The sequence below is a fragment of the Perissodus microlepis genome, chromosome 7, assembly GCF_051167445.1.
Source record: "Perissodus microlepis isolate ML-2025 ecotype Zambia chromosome 7, ASM5116744v1, whole genome shotgun sequence".
NCBI classification, from domain to species: Eukaryota; Metazoa; Chordata; class Actinopteri; order Cichliformes; family Cichlidae; genus Perissodus; species Perissodus microlepis.
The window spans coordinates 59,919,567-59,938,993 of record NC_140467.1 but is presented as its reverse complement, the minus strand read 5'-3'; the positions used below and the strand labels follow the sequence as shown (position 1 = coordinate 59,938,993).

The 19,427-nt window shown below is 42.9% G+C and overlaps 2 protein-coding genes across 5 annotated transcripts in view; both read left to right on the top strand.

Moving 5' to 3' along the window:
* wwp2 (WW domain containing E3 ubiquitin protein ligase 2) overlaps positions 1-5,061 on the top strand; it is a 63,130-nt gene extending 58,069 nt beyond the window's left edge. For all 4 annotated transcript variants that reach the window (XM_084936345.1, XM_084936342.1, XM_084936344.1 and 1 more), the window contains 6 exons: positions 1,091-1,231; positions 1,345-1,465; positions 2,280-2,384; positions 2,461-2,557; positions 2,937-3,009; positions 4,340-5,061. In XM_084936345.1, the coding sequence (XP_084792471.1) occupies positions 1,091-1,231; positions 1,345-1,465; positions 2,280-2,384; positions 2,461-2,557; positions 2,937-3,009; positions 4,340-4,439 (637 nt within the window). In that variant the 3' untranslated portion in view covers positions 4,440-5,061. The remainder of the gene's footprint in view (positions 1-1,090; positions 1,232-1,344; positions 1,466-2,279; positions 2,385-2,460; positions 2,558-2,936; positions 3,010-4,339) is intronic.
* A 1,717-nt stretch (positions 5,062-6,778) lies between these two features.
* Positions 6,779-19,408, top strand: adat1 (adenosine deaminase tRNA specific 1). The gene is made up of 9 exons (XM_084936339.1): positions 6,779-7,075; positions 7,317-7,385; positions 7,469-7,523; positions 7,609-7,739; positions 9,272-9,863; positions 15,512-15,657; positions 16,275-16,374; positions 16,461-16,547; positions 18,062-19,408. The coding sequence occupies exons 1-9, from the start codon at positions 6,892-6,894 to the stop codon at positions 18,195-18,197; spliced, it is 1,500 nt and encodes a 499-aa protein (XP_084792465.1). The 5' UTR covers positions 6,779-6,891; the 3' UTR covers positions 18,198-19,408.
* Positions 19,409-19,427: the final 19 nt, after the last annotated feature.

The window sequence follows — 19,427 nt, the reverse complement described above, 5'->3', positions numbered from 1 at the left end:
TTATGATTCCTCTGAATCTGTGCGCTCTGGCCACCTTATGCTCACAAGGGTAGAGGTTGGCATGTGAGTTAGTTAGTGTTTTAACTAATAAAAGAAATGAACAATAGGAGTCCAGGTGAATAGGTCATACTAAGCCAGTTATATCCAAACAACAGAAATCTGGATGCAGGAAGTCTGAAAGTCTTAAAATGCCTCCCAAACCATATTGATATATCAAGTAATTGTTAAATGACTTTTAGTTGACAAACCAGCTAAAAGCTTAGCTGATAAGACTCTGAGGTGCTGCTCTGTTACATGTGCTGCTGACAGTGCTGATCACAAACAGTGGAGTAGGAGCGCCCTCAGCTGGACAGACTATAAAATTTATCAGACCACAACCTAATGTGAGGTTTTACTCTAAATTAGGGATGTCAAGGTCATTTTACATCGAGGGCCACATACAGCCCACTTTGATCTGAAGTTGAATGAACAAGTGAAACTCTGTCAGTGTAAAGAAGTTTCAGTACAAATGTAATCCCTGAGATGTCTTAATATAAGATTAGGAAGTGCAATTTCAACAATACGCCTCAGTTTCTCTACACGATAAATGTGTAAAATTACAGAAAAGGTTCTGGCAGCTGCCCAGCCTGTCCCGTATCTGTAAAACATGAAGCTTTTGTTGATTCACAGCCACTTTTATTTAATTTTATTAAGATACATTTCTAAACATGGTGAACAGAAGCATGTTTATCTGTTGCTACTTTGAGTGATAATGACTATCAGCAGGAAAATACAGGTAAAAAATTTATGCCCGCCTTTACATTTTCCAAAGGTATCCAGTGGGCCAAATTGCAGTTTTTGCCAGGCCAATTTTGGCCTCCGGGCCTTATGTTTGACACCCCTTCTCTAAATTAACAGTATTAGTAAATACATAAACATTTTTTAATATTTCTGATATTTTTATATTTTATGTATGAACTGTCACATAAAGGAGTTGGTGTCGCAGTTTGTTCCAAGAAGGCTGCTGGATTTAGGTCAGTCTTGCAGGCGGCACAGAGAGGACGAGGTGCCAATGATTTTAGTGTCATTATGTGTGCGTCTGTGTTTTCAGAGAGAACAACCTGGAAGAGTGCGGTGTGGAGCTCTATTTTGCACAGGACATGGAGATCCTCGGGAAGGTTTCCACTCACCAGCTGAAGGACGACGGGGAGAACGAGCTGGTCACCGAGGAGAACAAGGAGGAGTACATCAGGTCAGTAAGCAGAAATGGGGACAGTTGGGCTGATGAAGACGGATGAGCGTAGGAGAAACAAGGTCTGTGGTGGAGAGCAAACCATAAAAAGCAGCCTCCCTTTGTTCACGCAGCCTGCTGACAGACTGGAGGTTCACCCGCGGGGTGGAGGAGCAAACCAAAGCCTTCCTGGACGGCTTCAACGAGGTGGTGCCTCTGGAGTGGCTTCGCTACTTTGACGAGAAGGAGCTGGAGGTGAGGAAGACTTGTATTTATTGGTATTTAGGCTTAAAATGTCATGAATCCAGCTGTTAGCAGCTCGTTTTACTTGTGTGTGTCTCCCAGCAAAAATCACACCACGTGAAAACGATGCTTCGTGTTTTGCCTGATCGCACCATAATGCCACTCATTAAAGTCACACGGATCAGGATCCCAGTGACACTCATATTTTGTGAATTCAGTGAAAGCCTGAGGCAGTTTAATCTCACACCATGTACTCAAATAAAGTTATTTGAGTGTAAATGTCTCAACCTTTTAGCCCATTAGCTTTTCTTTGAGGGATGGACCTCCCTGCACCCTTATTGAGCCGTTTTGACACCTCAGTAGAGATCAGTAAAGACGTGGTGTGACGACCATCAGAATAGTTTCCTGGGTTTTCCCCAATCATAGCTCTAGTGAGCTGTATAGGCACAGACCCTCACTGACTTCATATGCAAACATTTTGTTCTGGAAGCAGACCTAAAACGACAGAACTCAGAAAAGAGGAACAGAAGGGAAAGAGTTCATGAGCCAAGAGAAAAAACCCCAAAACAAGCTGGTGGGGGGTAAGCTTGGACTTTTTTTTTTTTTTGGAAAAGTCTGAAATCTCATTCGACTTGAGCTGCAGGAGCCCCGTTTATCAGGAGGAAATTTGAGAATTTGGGCTGTAATCAGTAAAGTTTTATAAAGGACGTCGGGGTTCTGTACCACCACATGCAAAAATGTCTCTGAGCACACAGAGTGAAGTCACATGTGAGTAGTTTAAACTCTAAATTTTAAAGTAACCCCCCCGTCTTTGTCCTTTTTGCAGCTGATGCTTTGTGGGATGCAGGAGATCGATTTGGCTGACTGGCAGAAGAACACCATCTACAGACATTACACCAAGAACAGCAAGCAGATCCACTGGTTCTGGCAGGTATGGGCCTGTAAACACACACACCTACCACGCTGATGCTCCTAGGAAAGCGCTGACCTGAGCGTTTTTTCTGCAGGTGGTGAAAGAGATGGACAATGAGAAGAGAATCCGTCTGCTTCAGTTTGTAACAGGAACCTGTCGGCTGCCCGTCGGAGGGTTCTCCGAGCTCATAGGTACCGACTGCGTTTACAGGGACAGGAGTGTCCTGGTTATGAGGATACTCCTGGTTTTAATACTGTTGTAAATAGATCTCTGCCTCTGCACGGCCTCAAAGACGTTAGTAAAGCTGGTATCTTTGTTGCATGGAGGGACCTGTGATGTTTACAGACAACAGGAAATTCTCAAGCAATTGTAAGGAAATTGAGCAGACATTTAGCTCCAAACCAAAGTGCTGAAAACAAAAGCTTTTCCATGCTGCTCTGGGAGCTGGAAATCCCAGAGCATTTTCATAAGATATAATAAAATTACTCACTTTCTTAATCATCTTCAGTTTGAGTTTCTGCTATGCGAGTTGGCAGCATTCAGTTTTGTTTGTGTGTGTGTGTCCTGCAGGAAGTAATGGTCCCCAGAAGTTCTGCATAGACAAAGTGGGGAAGGAGACTTGGCTTCCAAGAAGCCACACATGGTAAGATGCTGCCTCATGTTCTGCTTCTCTGAATCATCCATTTATTCATCGTCTCCTGCTGATCTTATTTAGGGTCAAGGGGGCGGAGCCTGTTCAAGCTGTTATAGGGTAAAAAGCAAGGTGTTTATTGAAGCGCTCCTCTGAAAAACTTAAAAATAGCCTAAGACTAGCAAGGTTACAAACGAGAAGGACAGCTTTACAAACCTCACAGCGGATCACCTGCCTCCATCACCCTATCCCAACATCCTCCTCTGTCACATCAGCCCCTGCATGTCCTCTTTCCCTCCCGCCTGGAAGCTCCCTCTTCCACATCCTGTCTTCAGTATATCCACTATCCATCCTCTGCACTCGTCTCTCTAACTTTGTCTCAGCCTGAGCTTTTCCTCTGATGTACTCTTTTCTAATCCCGTCCACTTAGCTCACTCCCAATGAAATTCTGAACATATTCAGCTCGGCCTCCTGTTATTTTGTCATCATAGCAGCTCTTGCAACAATCTTATGAACCTATCCTTCTGTCATAAATCACCCGACACCCATCTCCACCCTGCCTGCACTTTCTTCTTCACCTCTCTCTACTTAAATCACTTTCCTTAGATTCAGAGTCTTTTCACAGTACAGAGAGCTGCCACTCTGAGGCTAAAATGAATGTACAAAAAGACATCTGATAGACAGATCAGCAGATTTAACTAAACGTCTTAAAGTGGACTCATTTCACTCGACTTCCAGCTCCAGGTTTTTATTCTGGGACTCTACTAGAGCAGCTTTGCATAATTTAGAATCCTTCTTCATGTTGTAGATGGTCTCTGTGCAGTCCCTCAGGTCATCGTCTGTCTGAAACGAGCAGCTATTCCTGATAAATTCACTTTTTTAAAGTCACACAGCATTCAGAACCTCCCTGACAAGAGTCACATTTTTTATGCATGTTTTACCATCTCAGGACCGCCCCTCTGTCACCTTCACCTCCTGGATTAGTATCAGGAGAAGACGCTTGTATCTTAGTGGTAACGTTTCTGCTACATTTCGAAGGGAATTCTCGTTTTAAAGGAGAAAGAAAAAGACAGTTGAAATTTAAGGATGTGGACTCGGACAGGATTTCAGCTGCAAAAGTAATTTCAGCTAAAAATACACATGATCTAAAATGAATTAAAACCACTGAGCAGAGCAGGTAGGATTAAAACTGTCCCTACAGGGGAAAAAATAAAAATCAGGATTTCACTTCCTCTGTTTGAGCTGTGAGCGGCCTGGGAGCGTTTAAAAAATAGATAAATGTCACCCTGATGTTCCATCTGTAAATCCACGCTGAGGTGTAACTCTGTCTCCTCCTCCCCAGCTTCAATCGTCTGGATCTGCCTCCCTACCGAAGCCTGGAACAGCTCAGAGAGAAGCTCCTGTTCGCCATCGAGGAGACGGAGGGATTTGGACAGGAGTGAGGCGAGGAGGCAGAGACGGACGACACTTAAATCGACGAATAGTTTTTTGTTATTGGTCTTATTTTGCGTTTGTTTGTTCATCACAGGGCTGAGGAGTCACCTATCAGCTAAACAAGCCCTCACCTGGGCGAGGATCATGTTAGTGAGCTAGTGAGCTGAATCATGGGATCAGGCTTGAGGCACAGGAACACAGAAGAGTGAATGCTTACGTGTGTGTGGGTGTGTGTGTGGTTGCTCATGTTAATGCCATTGTGTATTTGCATATAAATGGTGTGTGTGTGTGTGGATTAAACAGGATGACCACTCCCCCCCCTTACTCACTGCTTAGAACCGCACCAAAACCAGACGACATGATAGTTTTAATGTCAGCAGCGACTCACAGCGACAGCACAGCTACCCGCAAATGCAGTATAACATATCTACCAGAGAGACGTACATTTTAAGCATATTAAAGCAGTGAGACGGCAGCGTGTGAGAGGAAGCTGTTATTGTGAACTAGTGCGCCTCTGTTACAGAGGTCAGAGAGATGAGATGCGATTTTATTTTATTTTTTTTCTGTTAATTGTGAAATTCAGTCGATTTCTCCTGTATATAACTCAAATAAATGAGATTTCAGTCATAAGATGTTTGGGTGAGGCTTTCTTTTTAAAATGCTTAATCCAGTGTGAGTGACGTAGGTTCAGCATTAATTGGTTTACTGTGCCGTGCAATCAATTCGAGCCACACTTTGTTTCTTTATTATCAGACTTTCTTTTTTAAAGTGCTCTTGAGCAATCGTTCTGCAGGCTTTCTGAAGGTTTTTCACAGCTTTTCTTTGGACACTGCCGGCTTTTTCACTTGAACCTGATCATTTCTTTTGTTGTTAAGCTACTTGACACCGAACTCTGAGTCATTCAAGAATAAAAAGGCACCTAACTCAACCAGTACCAGACAACTTGGCAAAGAAACATTTTAAATGGCATCTTTAGGCACTTTGGTACTAGGAGCATGTCGCAAAGACACATAATTTGTTCCCATTTCTTTTGTTGAATTTATGAAAAATATCAACGATAACACAGTTTGACAAACACAAGCAAACCTCCCACACTATCAGTCATGGAGTGGCCTCTCCAGAGCTCGGATCTCAATATTATTGAAGCAGTGTGAGATCATTCTGACAGAGGACGGAACAAAAAGGCAGCCGACTTTCAAACAGGAGCTTTAAATGTCCTTCAAGGAGCTCAGAGAGCTACTCCTGAAGAGTGCTTAAAGAAATAACATGAAAGCAGCCTCAGAGTTCAATCTATGGTGAAGTGTAAAGGTGGTCATTCCAAATATTGACTTTCAGGCTCCTTAGAATTGTACAGAATTGTACTGTTTTTGCCTTATATAATGTATTTCCAGTTGTAAATATGTTTGCACCCATGAGGGGCGGCTCGAGACTTTTGCACAGAAATTACATAATGACTTACAATCATTAAAGTGTATATAACTGCTTTACAGAGGAAAATTCAAATGATGATGGAGGTTAGCAATGTCCAGATGTCAGATTTGAACTTCACAATAACAATACTGTACTGTTGAAGAAAGATGAAATGATAACCTTACTCAAAATGTATTTTTATGTGTGGTTTATGATTAATTACCCAAAATAGAATATTTATAAAAACATGCTTCACATAGAAAAATTCACCATGTCACAATTGCTGTCGTGATTGCCATCATTACTGTGTTTAAAAAAATAATCAACGATATTATTGAAATGTTTAGGGACAATTTAAAAAACGAACCATCTCTGTAGCTTTGTTTGTGTTTTTTGTTTTTTAAAAAAATCGAATAATAAAAATAATATATTAAAGGTGTTTTACACTGATTATCAAGGTTAGCGGTGTCACCTTTTTACTGACAAGTTTCCTGAGACGACTTGAGGAATGTTGACATATGTTATTTCACTGTCTGTTTTAGGGGGGATTACACGCTGCCTGGGCCCCCCAGTTAGAGCTCAGCCCGAAGCAGTTTGAGGTTTGGCCGACTGGGTCACAATAATTGAAAATGCATGTTTGGATGTAACCATGCACACAAACTTTGAGTGAATCTTCACTCTCAGTCTCCCATTGGCCGTCCATTTTGCGGCTCTGGGCACAACAGATTATGTCTACAGCGGTGGAAAGACAAATTTAGTGAGTACGCTGGAGAGGTTTACTTAATCAGCCCACTGGACACAGGCAAGAGGTAAGGATGAGGTGGTTTGGTGATGTGCAGAAGAGGGTTGGTGGATGTATTGACATAGGGTGCTGAAGAGAGGACTTTTATTGTGAAAGTACCACTTCCTTTGCTGGGACCGGAAGTAACTTCTTCTCGTTCTCATTCGCCGGAAGTGCACCGGAGTTGGTCGCAGTTCTAAATGAAAATGCTACCTTTGTAGTGTTCGGATGACACCGGGACATTAACGGTGAATTTAATCATATCTGAAATGCCTACTGGTGCTCACACCCGCCTTCCCTGTCGCTTTAATGTGGTGAGCGCGGATGAAGTCGCCAAGTTGTGCTACGAGCGTTTCAGTCAGCTTCCCCGCAGAGGGAAGCCTGAGCCGGGCAGAGAGTGGACCCTGCTGGCCGCTGTGCTCCAGATCACCCGCGGAGCTGACTCTCATTCAGGTTGTTCGGCAGGATGGACCAGTCCACTGTTCTGAAACCCCAGTTTCATTCATTTTTTCCCCATTTCTACCAAACGTCACTGCTAAAAAGACATTTAAAGTTTTCTGAAGATGGGGAAAAGGCTTTAAATTGTTCTAAATTATGTCCATAATGTATATTTCAGCGGACCTGCAGACATTGATATGAAAATGCGTAAAACAGTGAGGTATAGTGATGCGATATTTTTCTTTTTCCATCACAGTTGCTATGGAGGTTGTTTCTCTGGGAACTGGGACCAAATGTATTGGACAGACCGCCATGAGTCCCACAGGTGTGTGCAGATGGACGTTTTGTGTCTCAGATGCTGAAGGTGTCGATTGTGCAAACCAAATTTTTTTTTCCTTTTTAATTCAGGTGATGTACTTAACGACAGCCACGCAGAGGTCATTGCCAGGAGGGGATGTATCAGGTGCGTGTATGAACCCACCTGTGTCACTGCAGGCTGTTTGACTGTGCTGATTGCTTTATGTATATGTATGTGTTTTTATTTGTAGGTACCTGATCCAGGAGCTGCACGGGGCTGTGAGCGGTCGGGGCAGCTCTGTGTTTTGTGCAGCAGATGAGCGAGGAAAGTGGAAGCTTCGGCCAAGAGTTTCCTTCCTCCTTTTTACCAGCCACACTCCCTGTGAGTGTCAGCACACAGGACAGCGACAATAACGAGTACAGTTACACACAGCAGAAAGTAGATGGAAAGAAATCAAACCAGATCTGTGTTGCTCACACAGAGAGCGGCTAGGTTATCAGCGGTAGTTACTGTGAGTTAATGTGAGGTAGTTTGGTAACTTACCCAGTTTAGATTTATTCTGTTTTTTGATTATATAACCCATTCTAGCAGAGTGTAATGCAGGTCTTTATAAATGATAACATGTAATAACCCCTGTTTGTGCCAGAGATGCAAACAAATAGCCTTAAAAGTCTTTCAGCTCTTGAGCTTTGATGCAGAGTTGATATGGCAACAGTTAAATATTCACCACTGATAACATTTAATATCCGCTTATTAAGCAGTAAACCTAAATATTAGTCAGCAGCGGCATTGTTAGCCAATAAATAATAAAGATGCATTTCTGATAAGGATTGTTAATGTTTAACTCTCCAACCTCTTTATGGTAAAATTAATTCCATGAGATGATGAATAATTGAGGACTTGACATGATTATTCTTGTTTGTGAAGGAAGTCAGTCCAGCCTTTTCATGCAGAGAACAGGGATCATTTGTGATAAAGCACATTGCGCTATAACTGAGACCGGCACAGTTCTGTGGGAACAAAGAGAGAAAGTAATTCTCAAATCATCGTTGCTCACCTGCTTAATCATCTCTGATTTACACGAAACCTTTATGGTCCAAAGTTTGAACATGTGTAATGATTGCTGTGAAATTTCAGCTTTATATATCAAAAACTTCACAATATATATATAGTTTTTAAACTGCAGCACTATACACATATAAACAGTATTAACAGAAAAAAAGTACAATCTGGTGTAAGAAGAAAAAAGTAAATATGTAAATAAATAGTGTCAAAATGTTGAGAAAGCACCGAGTTTTTTAAATGGACTGACAATGAGGTGGAGTTGTTGCTGCGAGTAACGCAAAAGTACAAAGTTGCAAAAGCGAGTGAGAATTAAAGAATTTGAAGAAAAGCTCTCTGGAGCATGTACGGACTGATATTAATCTTTAATAGGGCTGTCAAAATTGAGAGCAAACAAAACAGCTGCTGTATAATGCCCTCCGCTATCTTTGTTTAATTGGTCACATGACTCATCATATGACTAACATGCACCATCGTTTTCGAAAGTCTCAGTTTTCGCTGTCCACACTGCGACACGTAAGCACCGTTTTCAAATTACGCGTTTTCGAGAGCGTTTTCAAAACGCTGCGTTTTCCATGAGCGAGAACGCCGTCTCAGTGTGGACGGGAGGCCAAAACGGAGAGAAAATGATGCGTTTTCAAACTAAAACGCATTAGTGTGGACGTAGTCTTACACTGTAGTATTTGTTATTAGCTGTGAGGCGTTTGCAGGCGCTTTCTTTTTTGTTGTCTTTCAGACTATATGCATTCTACCTAACCTAACCTTTATACCATACCATACCTTTATCTATCTTGGCTTTAATCATGCAGAAGTGTGCCCTCATGCCATTTGTTTGTCCGATCTGAAACCAGGTGGCGACGCCTCCATCATCCCCATGACTGACAGCCAGCCTCAGCCCTGCCCTCCTGTCACATCAGTAAAGGGCCATGAACAGACTGATGGAGGGGGAGACCTGAAAAGGAAAGCAGAGGAATCCGGCGAGGAGCGAATCTCTAAGCAGCCTCATCTGGAGGAGACGGCAGAGACAAAGGAAGAGGACAGAGGAGACACAGAACAGTGTGGATCGCTGAACTTTAACAAAACATCGGAAACATCCTCACAAACCAGCAGCTCTGCAGTCTTGGCTCAAACTGATGGCGCTGGCCTGCATCATCAGGTCTCAGACATTCACAGAACAGGGGCCAAGTGTGTACCGGGTGGCCCAGCTGACCCTCTGCAGCCTGGGGTGGGGTATCACAGTCCGGGCGTTCTCCGGGTAAAGCCCGGCAGAGGAGAGCCAACTCTCTCCCTCTCCTGCAGCGACAAGATGGCCCGCTGGGGGGTGCTGGGCTTCCAGGGTGCACTGCTGTCCCATTACCTACAGGAGGCACTGTACTTCAGCACCGTGGTGGTGGGAAAGTGTCCATATGACCAAGAAGTCATGCAGAGAGCTTTGGTCACAAGGTAATACTGAACCGGCTGCTTTATATTTTTATTAGTCATGCGCTGTGAAAACTTCACCTAAACAGATACAGAGCCAGTAATCACTCTTACAACTCGTGATAATAATAAACACCAAATAGAGATATTGAAGATTTATGAAACAGTTCCAGTCATGACCAACATGTCAAGGATTCTCCTTGATGTAAAACAACGTTAGGTTCAATTAGAGAGCGCTAAATGCAGCAGATATTAATGAAAGTGAAGTGAGGGCAATGACTTCGCAGTTCAGTTTGATTTCTGCCAGAAAAACGACCTGTTTGTAAACAGTTGCCTTTCAATTAACGAAGACACGTCCTCTCCACCAACTCCTGAGAAAAAAAACTGCTAAATGGTGAACTTAATTCTTCAGCTACACTATTTTGCCAACTATCTAAATCATTGAATTCAGGTGTTCTAGTCACTACATGTGGCCTTCAGATTAGCTCAAGAACAGTTTGTAGAGAGCTTCATGGAGTGGGTATCTATGGTGGAGTAGCTGCATCCAAGCCATCCAATGCAAAGCATCGGTGCTGTAAAGCATGAGGCCACTGGACTCTAGAACAATGTTGCATGTTGCATGTTCATGCTACCCTGTCTGTAAATGCGACAGACAAGTCTGGGTTTGGCGGTTGCCAGGACAACGGTACCTGTCTGACTGAATTGTACCAAGTGTAAAGTTTGGTGGAGGGCGGCGGTTATGGTGTGGAGTTGTTCTGGAGGAATTGGGCTCGGCCCCTGAATGCCTCAGCACACCAAGACTGTTCCTGTTTGGGGATGGCCTCTTCCTTCTCCAACATGGCTGCGCACCAGTGCACAAAGCAAGGTGCATAGAGACATGGATGAGCTAGTTTGGTGTGGAAGAACTTGACTGGCCTGCACAGAATCCTGACCTCAGCCTGACAGAACCCCTTTGGAGCGAGTGGAGACCGTGAGCGAAGCCTTGTTGTTTTAAGCAGAAGAGACGAGCTGCTCATCCTTTTGTCTCCTGGGAGACGAGCCTTACAGAAGATTGGATCAAAGAGTTCGCATTTGGAAATTCCCACCGAGTCACAGAGGAATCGACTGTTGACTTACAGTTTGTTTGATTTTTTTTTTTTTTGCGTTTTTCTCTACTCATTTTTTTTACTCATTACTCATGTTTGATTATAAATTGACGAGGATTTGGATTTCTGTTGTTTTCCTGCTAGATTAGAGCTTCCAAAGAATTCCACTGATGTCCTGCAGCTGATAACTTTGAGCAGATTTGGATTTCCCCTGTATTCCTCTGGGATTATTTATGTCAATACAAAACAGAGATAAGTTCAATTCAATTCAATTCAATTTTATTTATATAGCGCCAAATCACAACAAAAGTCGCCTCAAGGCGCTTCATAGATACAGAGAAAAACCCAACAATCATATGACCCCCTATGAGCAAGCACTTTGGCGACAGTGGGAAGGAAAAACTCCCTTTTAACAGGAAGAAACCTCCGGCAGAACCAGGCTCAGGGAGGGGCGGCCATCTGCTGCGACCGGTTGGGGTGAGAGAAGGAAGACAGGATAAAAGACATGCTGTGGAAGAGAGACAGAGGTTAATAACAGATATGATTCAATGCAGAGAGGTCTATTAATACATAGTGAGTGAGAAAGGTGACTGGAAAGGAAAAACTCAATGCATCATGGGAATCCCCCGGCAGCCTACGTCTATTGCAGCATAACTAAGGGAGGATTCAGGGTCACCTGGTCCAGCCCTAACTATATGCTTTAGCAAAAAGGAAAGTTTTAAGCCTAATCTTAAAAGTAGAGATAGTTTCTGTCTCCCGAATCCAAACTGGAAGCTGGTTCCACAGAAGAGGGGCCTGAAAACTGAAGGCTCTGCCTCCCATTCTACTTTTAAATACTCTAGGAACAACAAGTAGGCCTGCAGAGCGAGAGCGAAGTGCTCTAATAGGGTGATATGGTACTACAAGGTCATTAAGATAAGATGGGGCCTGATTATTTAAGACCTCGTATGTGAGGAGCAGGATTTTGAATTCAATTCTGGATTTAACAGGAAGCCAATGAAGGGAAGCCAAAACAGGAGAAATATGCTCTCTCTTTCTAGTCCCTGTCAGGACTCTTGCTGCAGCATTTTGGATTAGCTGAAGGCTTTTCAGTGAGTTTTTTGGACATCCTGATAATAATGAATTACAGTAGTCCAGCCTGGAAGTAATAAATGCATGAACTAGTTTTTCAGCGTCACTCTGAGACAGGATATTTCTAATTTTAGAGATGTTGCGCAAATGGAAGAAAGCAGTCTTACATATTTGTTTAATATGTGCGTTGAAGGACATGTCCTGGTCAAAAATGACTCCAAGGTTCCTCACAGCGTTACTGGAGGCCAAGGTAATGCCATCCAGAGTATGAATCTGGTTAGATACCATATTTCTAAGATTTTCAGGGCCGAGTACAATAACCTCAGTTTTATCTGAATTAAGAAGCAGAAAGTTAGCGGCCATCCAGGTCTTTATGTCTTTAAGACATTCCTGCAGTTTAACTAATTGGTGTGTGTTATCTGGCTTCATGGACAGATAGAGCTGGGTGTCATCTGCATAGCAGTGAAAATGTATGCTATGTCTTCTAATGATGCTGCCTAAGGGAAGCATGTATAATGTAAACAGAATTGGTCCTAGCACTGAACCCTGTGGAACTCCATAATTGACCTCAGTGTGTGAAGAGGACTCTCCATTTACATGCACAAATTGGAGTCTATTAGATAGATATGATACAAACCACTGCAGTGCAGTACCTGTAATACCTACAGCATGTTCTAATCGCTCTAATAGGATATTATGGTCGACAGTATCGAACGCTGCACTGAGGTCTAGCAGGACAAGCACAGAGATGAGTCCACTGTCAGAGGCCATAAGAAGATCATTTGTAACCTTCACTAAAGCTGTTTCTGTGCTGTGATGAGCTCTGAAACCTGACTGAAACTCTTCAAATAAACCATTCCTCTGCAGATGATCTGTTAGCTGTTTGACAACTACTCTTTCAAGGATTTTTGATATGAAAGGAAGGTTGGAGATTGGCCTATAATTAGCTAAGACTGCTGGGTCTAGAGATGGCTTTTTGAGTAAAGGTTTAACCACAGCCAGCTTGAAGGCCTGTGGTACATAGCCGATTATTAGAGATAGGTTGATCATATTTAAGATCGAAGAATTAATCAATGGCAGGACTTCTTTGAGCAGTTTTGTAGGAATGGGGTCTAAAAGACACGTTGATGGTTTGGAGGAAGTAATTATTGAAGTTAACTCAGAAAGATCAATTGGAGAAAAAGAGTCTAACTTAACATCAATGGTACTAAGAGTAGCTGTAGATAATATTACATCTGTGGGATGATTACTGGTAATTTTTTCTCTAATGATAAAAATTTTATTTGTGAAGAAGTTCATGAAGTCATTACTAGTTAACGTTAAAGGGATGGTTGGCTCAACAGAGCTCTGACTCTTTGTCAGCCTGGCTACAGTGCTGAAGAGAAACCTGGGGTTGTTCTTATTTTCTTCAATCAGTGATGAATAGTAAGATGTTCTGGCTTTGCGGAGGGCTTTCTTATAAAGCAGCAAACTATTTCTCCAGGCTAAATGATGATCCTCTAAATTTGTGACACGCCATTTCCTCTCCAGATTACGAGTCATCTGCTTTAGGGTACGTGTTTGAGAATTATACCACGGAGTCAGGTACTTCTGATTAGAGACCTTAGTTTTCACTGGAGCTACAGTATCCAGAGTCGTACGTAGTGAGGAGGTGAAATTATTAACAAGATAATCGACCTCTGTTGGGGTAGCGTTCAGATAGCTGCTCTGCTCTGTGTTGGTACAGGGCATTGAAGATGATAACAGTGGGTGGATTATATTCTTAAACTTAGTTACAGCGCTTTCAGAAAGACATCTACTTTGATAAAATCTACTCTCCACTGCTGTGTAATCAATTATTGTAAATGTAAATAAGTGCATCGTCTCACCTGGATGTGCTCATTATTTGGTCAATCTCTCTCAAAATCAAACAAAACCAGCACTAGCTTAGAGAAGTTTATTGGATACGTATGATTCAAGAGATTTTTTTGGCTCTAGTTTGCTCCTGCTAAATTGCTTTGGTAAAACATCCTGCATTCAAAAAGTCTAAAATGTGGTGTTAGGTAATAAATATATAATCTTAAATGCTTATATGCTGATTATTATTGGTTTATATAAGAGAGGCCCAGACTTCAGTGTAAAACTAGGTTACAGGCTGACCAGAAACTGCATGTTTTTTGTGGAATATGAGGAACCGACAGAGTGAGACTAAGTCTAGACAGGTTGCCCTGGCAACAGACCTTAGAAAGGGGAAGTTATTGCAAGCTGCACAAGAAGTTTTAGTGCACAGGCACATTAATAAATCAGACACAGAAAAGAGGAACTGAATAGAAGACGTTTTGTGTGTAATGAAACTGTGTGTGACGTATGTGACGTCGAGAGGTACATAAATAACCTGGCTTCCTGTTTTCTGCTTGAGACTGGCTGATGTGAGCAGGTGTTTCTGTGTGTGCTCAGTCTCCATATCCCGGGATATGTAAGATTAAAGATCATTTTTTTAAAGTAAAAGACCACTTTTGAGCCGTGTCTTTTTGGCCCTAAGAATCAAAAGAACCGTTTTTAACAGTGGACACTTCCTTTTTAACCTTGTGTGAAACCTCAAAGGTAAAAATCTGCATTTAATTAGAACGTCACTCAGTGGGTTCTTACATGTTACTTTAACCTTAAAAATGAACAGATCCTTGGGGCTTAATTTTCCAAGCTACTGCATTTAAACCAGTCAGTTACCAAGTACACAGATTTAGAGGAGAGCTGCTGGTAATGGGTGTGGCTGAAGAGGAAGCGGGCTTAGCCACCCTGGCAAGCACGCCTTCAGGATCAGTATCCGGAGGGCTGAGTACCAGTTTGAGCTGGGTGAGTCTCCTCCCTGGCTCCATCTAAGCTGTGTTTGCCTACTGGGTAATGCTCATGGGATTCAGAGATTAGGACTTTTAAACAGAGCCAGTTCCAGACCTTCCTGTATTTGGGATTCCTGGTCAAAAATTCCCACTAACACACTCCTACGTTCCCAGAAATGTTGAAGCTGGTATAGTTGCAAAGGGTGGGCTGGCATCATATTAAGCCCCATGGATTAAGAATGGGATGTCACTCAAGTTCATATGCACGTGAAAGCAGACGAGCAAATACTTAAGACAGCATAGTGTTCTTGTTGCAGTGTGTATGTTGGATAGGCACCAACTGGTGCTGGTTTAAAAACCACTTCCTTGGGCCATATAACCAGGATATCTTTCCTTTATCTGCCTTCTGACAGCCTAACATCTGTAATCGGGCTAAGTGGTTACATCAAGGTAGCTGTCAGTTTGTGTGATTATCACTTATTCACACAGACAATGAACTCTTTCACCCATGAAGATAATGCATTTTGACGCCTCAGTATGCAACAATAAAGAACTGCTTTGATATCACTTTAATCATGTGGGAATTTTCTAGCTGCTAAATTCTGTGGAAATTAGTGGAATACCTGCAGGTGTTAGTCAGTGAATAGTCTTCATCAAATCAGACCACACTCAATTAAATGCAGTGCTTCTGTGCTGTCAGGTGCGCCTGTGTATCGGACCTCCCTGCCGGTTTCGCCGTACATCCACCCGAGCTGCTCCAGGCCACGTTGGAGTTTCCTTTCAGCCAAGCCCAAACTGAGCTCCAGCACCAGGCCGGCCAGGGCCGCATCTCCCCCTGCGGGGCAGGTAGGACTGTCCACATGAAGTTAAAATAATTGTGAATGAGAAGAAATGTTTTGAATGAATACTCATTTCCTGTCTGTTTACAGCTTTCACATTCAGAGCTTTCAGAAAAATTCTGCAAATTATTTGTAAGTGCCAAAAAACTAGATGTCAACACTTGACATCAACCATCCACTATCCCTAATATAGTCATCTCAAAGAAGCCACACCCACCTGCAGCTTAGACCTTCTGTTTGTGAGGATCACCCAATCAGGAAATTTGGCTTAAAGACAGGGGGAAGGGAACTAAAACGGCTTTCTTTAGTGGAGGAACTGAGCATGAGATCAGAAAGGATTTCAGATCAAGAGTATCTGCTAGACTCAGGGTGTCTGCCTCGCTGCAGGCCTCTCTCAGTTTAGGTCCAGTTTGCAGCTGTCTCTTTCTGTTAATGGTATCAGTTTTTTAATAATAATAATGTATACTTTATTGATCCCCGTGGGGAAATTCCTCTCTGCATTTAACCCATTCACTCAGTGAAGCAGTTTTTACGGTTTCAATTAAAGTTTTAATTGTGTTTAAACTGATCCAGCACTGAGCTGCAATCTTGGTGTGTATCTGAGGTTTGCTCCCTGTGTTTCAGCCATCAGCTGGTGTAACGTAACAGAGCAGCCACTAGATGTCACCGCTAACGGCTACAAACACGGAGTCACCAAGAAGGCCCTGGGAACAGCAAAAGCCAGGTAGAACCAATCCACTGTCATCATACATGAGTACCATGTGAGTTTGCTGTGTTCTCAAACATCCCGGCGTGCTTCTCTGATTTCAGGTCTCTTCTGTGCAAATCAGAGCTTTTTCATTCCTTCCTGTCTTTGGTGTCGGCCACCGATCCCTCGGCTCTCCCCGACTCTCTCAGGTAACAAACAATTGGCTCTTTCAGAAACTCACTGCAGCTTTTGAAAACGCTCCAACAAGAGCTGCAATATTTGAAGAACAGTGCAGCTTCTCTCAGTTTGTGCAACTCTCATTCACATAAAACTACGTGCACCAATCACTAAGGAAATGTTCACATCACTGTGAAATGTTCACTACTGGAAATCGTGTTATGCAATCTGACTGTTACGCTCGTATTAAACAGGTGGGGTTGGTTTGAATTCCTCAGTCTTAGATTTCCAGCCTGCTGTGGGTTAAAAATGTTGTGTGTGCACTTTTTCAGACTTGTGTGCTATGCTGCTGCTGATTGGCTTCATGTTTACTGATCACTTTATGAAGTTATCAGGTGATTTTTGATTTTTTGTATTAAGCTTTCGTATTAAGGCTTCATCAAGCAGTGACCTTTAGCTTGCACTGGAGCAAGTTTGTAATCGAGTCTGAAGTGACTGAGCTCAGAGTTAGCAGCTTCTCCAAATCTAAGGCCATGTGGATCTCACATGCACCAGGTTGGGTGGAGAAGGGTGCTGTGTTCTGTTCCTTACCTCACTTTTGGCCATGAGTTCTGGGTAGCGGCTGGACTTCTGCAGGTTTCGGGCTCTCCTTTAGAGATGAGCTGAGGATGTGGTGTCCAGCTGTGAGGGATCAAAGGGCCAATCCAGGACATGCTGGAGGTACTGTTTCTCTCGGCTGGTGTATGGAACGCCTTTGTTCTGCTCTCATTTTGTTACCTGTTAAACTATGGATAAAACCACCACAGTGGTTCAATCATGCCAGGCTGTTGCCAAATAAAGGAATGTCCAACGCTGCTGCGGTTTCATGTTGCACTCGACAGGAATCTGTAAGGTTTTTTTTATGTGAAAATTGGTCCTTGCAGTTGAATCCCTGGCTGTGTACTTATATTAAGTCTGTCACACGGCTACTTTGTTTGCATCGTCTTTGTTTTTGGAGATCCTGTCACATAGTGTGCTGTGCTACATTTATGTGGAAGACTGGCTTCAGGATGACAGTAGGTCTCCTGAAAATGAATCTGAGAAAATGAAACTCTGATGACTAACAATGGAGGACAAAGGTCCTTGTGTTTGTCAGAAAACCTGATACGGCCCACACACAACAGACATATTGTAAACACTCACACTCAGCTCAGCACAATGACAGGACTTAATGACAAAGGTACGTCCGAGGAGGAGAAACGGCAGACGAAGGAGGAAGTTGCAGCTGAGGGAAATCAATCGTTAATCTGCCTTTTGAGAGCCAGTCCTGATCACTTTATCTACAAGATGTTCTTCTTTACTACAGTGGCTCAAGTAACTACGGTAACCAGCAGATATTTGAACAATCTGTTTCTCCTATCTAACACACAGTAATCTACTTTCTCCCTTTGAATGATGGGTTTTTTTGTACTTCTGTAGTGGTTTAAAAGTAACTTAGAGTAATAAGAGTCCAAGCTTTTTGCTTCTTGCTTTACATCGAGGATTTTCTTTTCTTACATGTGTCCAGGAAAGCAGAGCTGCAAACCTACTGGGACTACAAGCAGGCCTCCCAGTCGTACCAGCAGGCCTGGCAGCAGCTGCGCAGTCAGGCATTCCCTCTGTGGCCGCGCAGTGACAGAAACCTCCTCCTCCTCTTCCACTGACAACTCACTCTCGACAGGCTTGATGACAAAGCAGCTTTGTTGTAGGAGAAACTCAGAGGTCAAGGGTCGCCCAAGGTTTGACCTTGTGAAACTCGGATTTCAAACATGCTGCAGAGAACAGAAAGGATTGCGGCACCTTTTTAATAAAAGGACAAGCTTGGCTTCTTTAATTTGCGCTGTCTTTTTCCTCTCTTCCTGTGTGTGTGTTGGCTCAGCTGGTCTGCAGTGCAGGTTTGCCTCAGCAGGACGCTCTGCGCTGTCACGCTGTTTGAAACTGTTGGTAATGCAGCACACACGATGGCTTATTTTCACAGTGCATGTTGTGGCTCCAGCTGCTTGGTGTTCTTAAAAACGCACAGCCATTTATACCTGCACAGGAAAACACAGCCTCCAGTCTCACTCCTAGTTTGAATGCGTCCTGCACTAAAAACATGAAGATACTCCTGAAGTCCCAGACTATGTCAAAATTTGGAATCAAAGGAATTGCTTTAGTTGGTTTATCAGGTTGAACTGGCAAACTCTGGGAAAAGCTTTCTAATTTCATCGTAAGGAAACGACCAGCAGTTACTTTCTGGCAGTGGTTTGAACCCTGCAAAAACGTTTTCGCACCAGTTTGTTAACTCGGCCTGTGTAGGACACATTGTTGTGAAGAAAAAGGTAAAGCTGCACATTTCTGCACAAACAGTTAGGTCGTTCATTCAAGACCACGGTGCAGGGACAGAGGATCAGTTCAGTTGGTGATGTGGCTCAGCTGATTCCTGCTATTTCCTCTCTGCTAATGACAAACAGCACATGGTGGCTTATGTCCAGGATGCCTTCAATTTTCTCATTCTTCAGCGATTTTGAGCTGTTTTCCTCACATCCATCGTAGAGATGTAGAGAACTGGGCTGCAGACATCTGCTTACATCAGGGCAAAAAGTGCAAGCTCGCCTGTAGCTCAGGGAAAAAATAACCACAGGTCGTGGCATATGGCTGCCTCTCCCTGCGCCTGGTTTCTTCCTGGTAAAAGGGAGTTTTTCCTTCCCACTGTCACCAAGTGCTTGCTCATAGAAAGCTGTGTGTTTTCTCTGTATTATTATAGAGTCTTTACCTTTCAATATAAAGCACCTCATTGTGTTTTGTGTGCTATATTAATAAAATTGAATTAAATTCTTTATATTGTTTTTTAAATATATGGATAGTTGCATAAATAAACCTGAGGTTAATGCAAGTTTTCAGTTGTTGTTTTT

Bases quoted from the DNA above. Each gene is read 5' to 3' on its own strand.
- adat1 (XM_084936339.1), top strand. From the start codon at position 6,892: ATGCCTACTGGTGCTCACACCCGCCTTCCCTGTCGCTTTAATGTGGTG. The intron at 7,076-7,316 runs GTTGTTCGGCAG...TTTCCATCACAG, and splicing joins CGGAGCTGACTCTCATTCAG to TTGCTATGGAGGTTGTTTCT. The intron at 16,548-18,061 runs GTAACAAACAAT...ACATGTGTCCAG, and splicing joins GCTCTCCCCGACTCTCTCAG to GAAAGCAGAGCTGCAAACCT.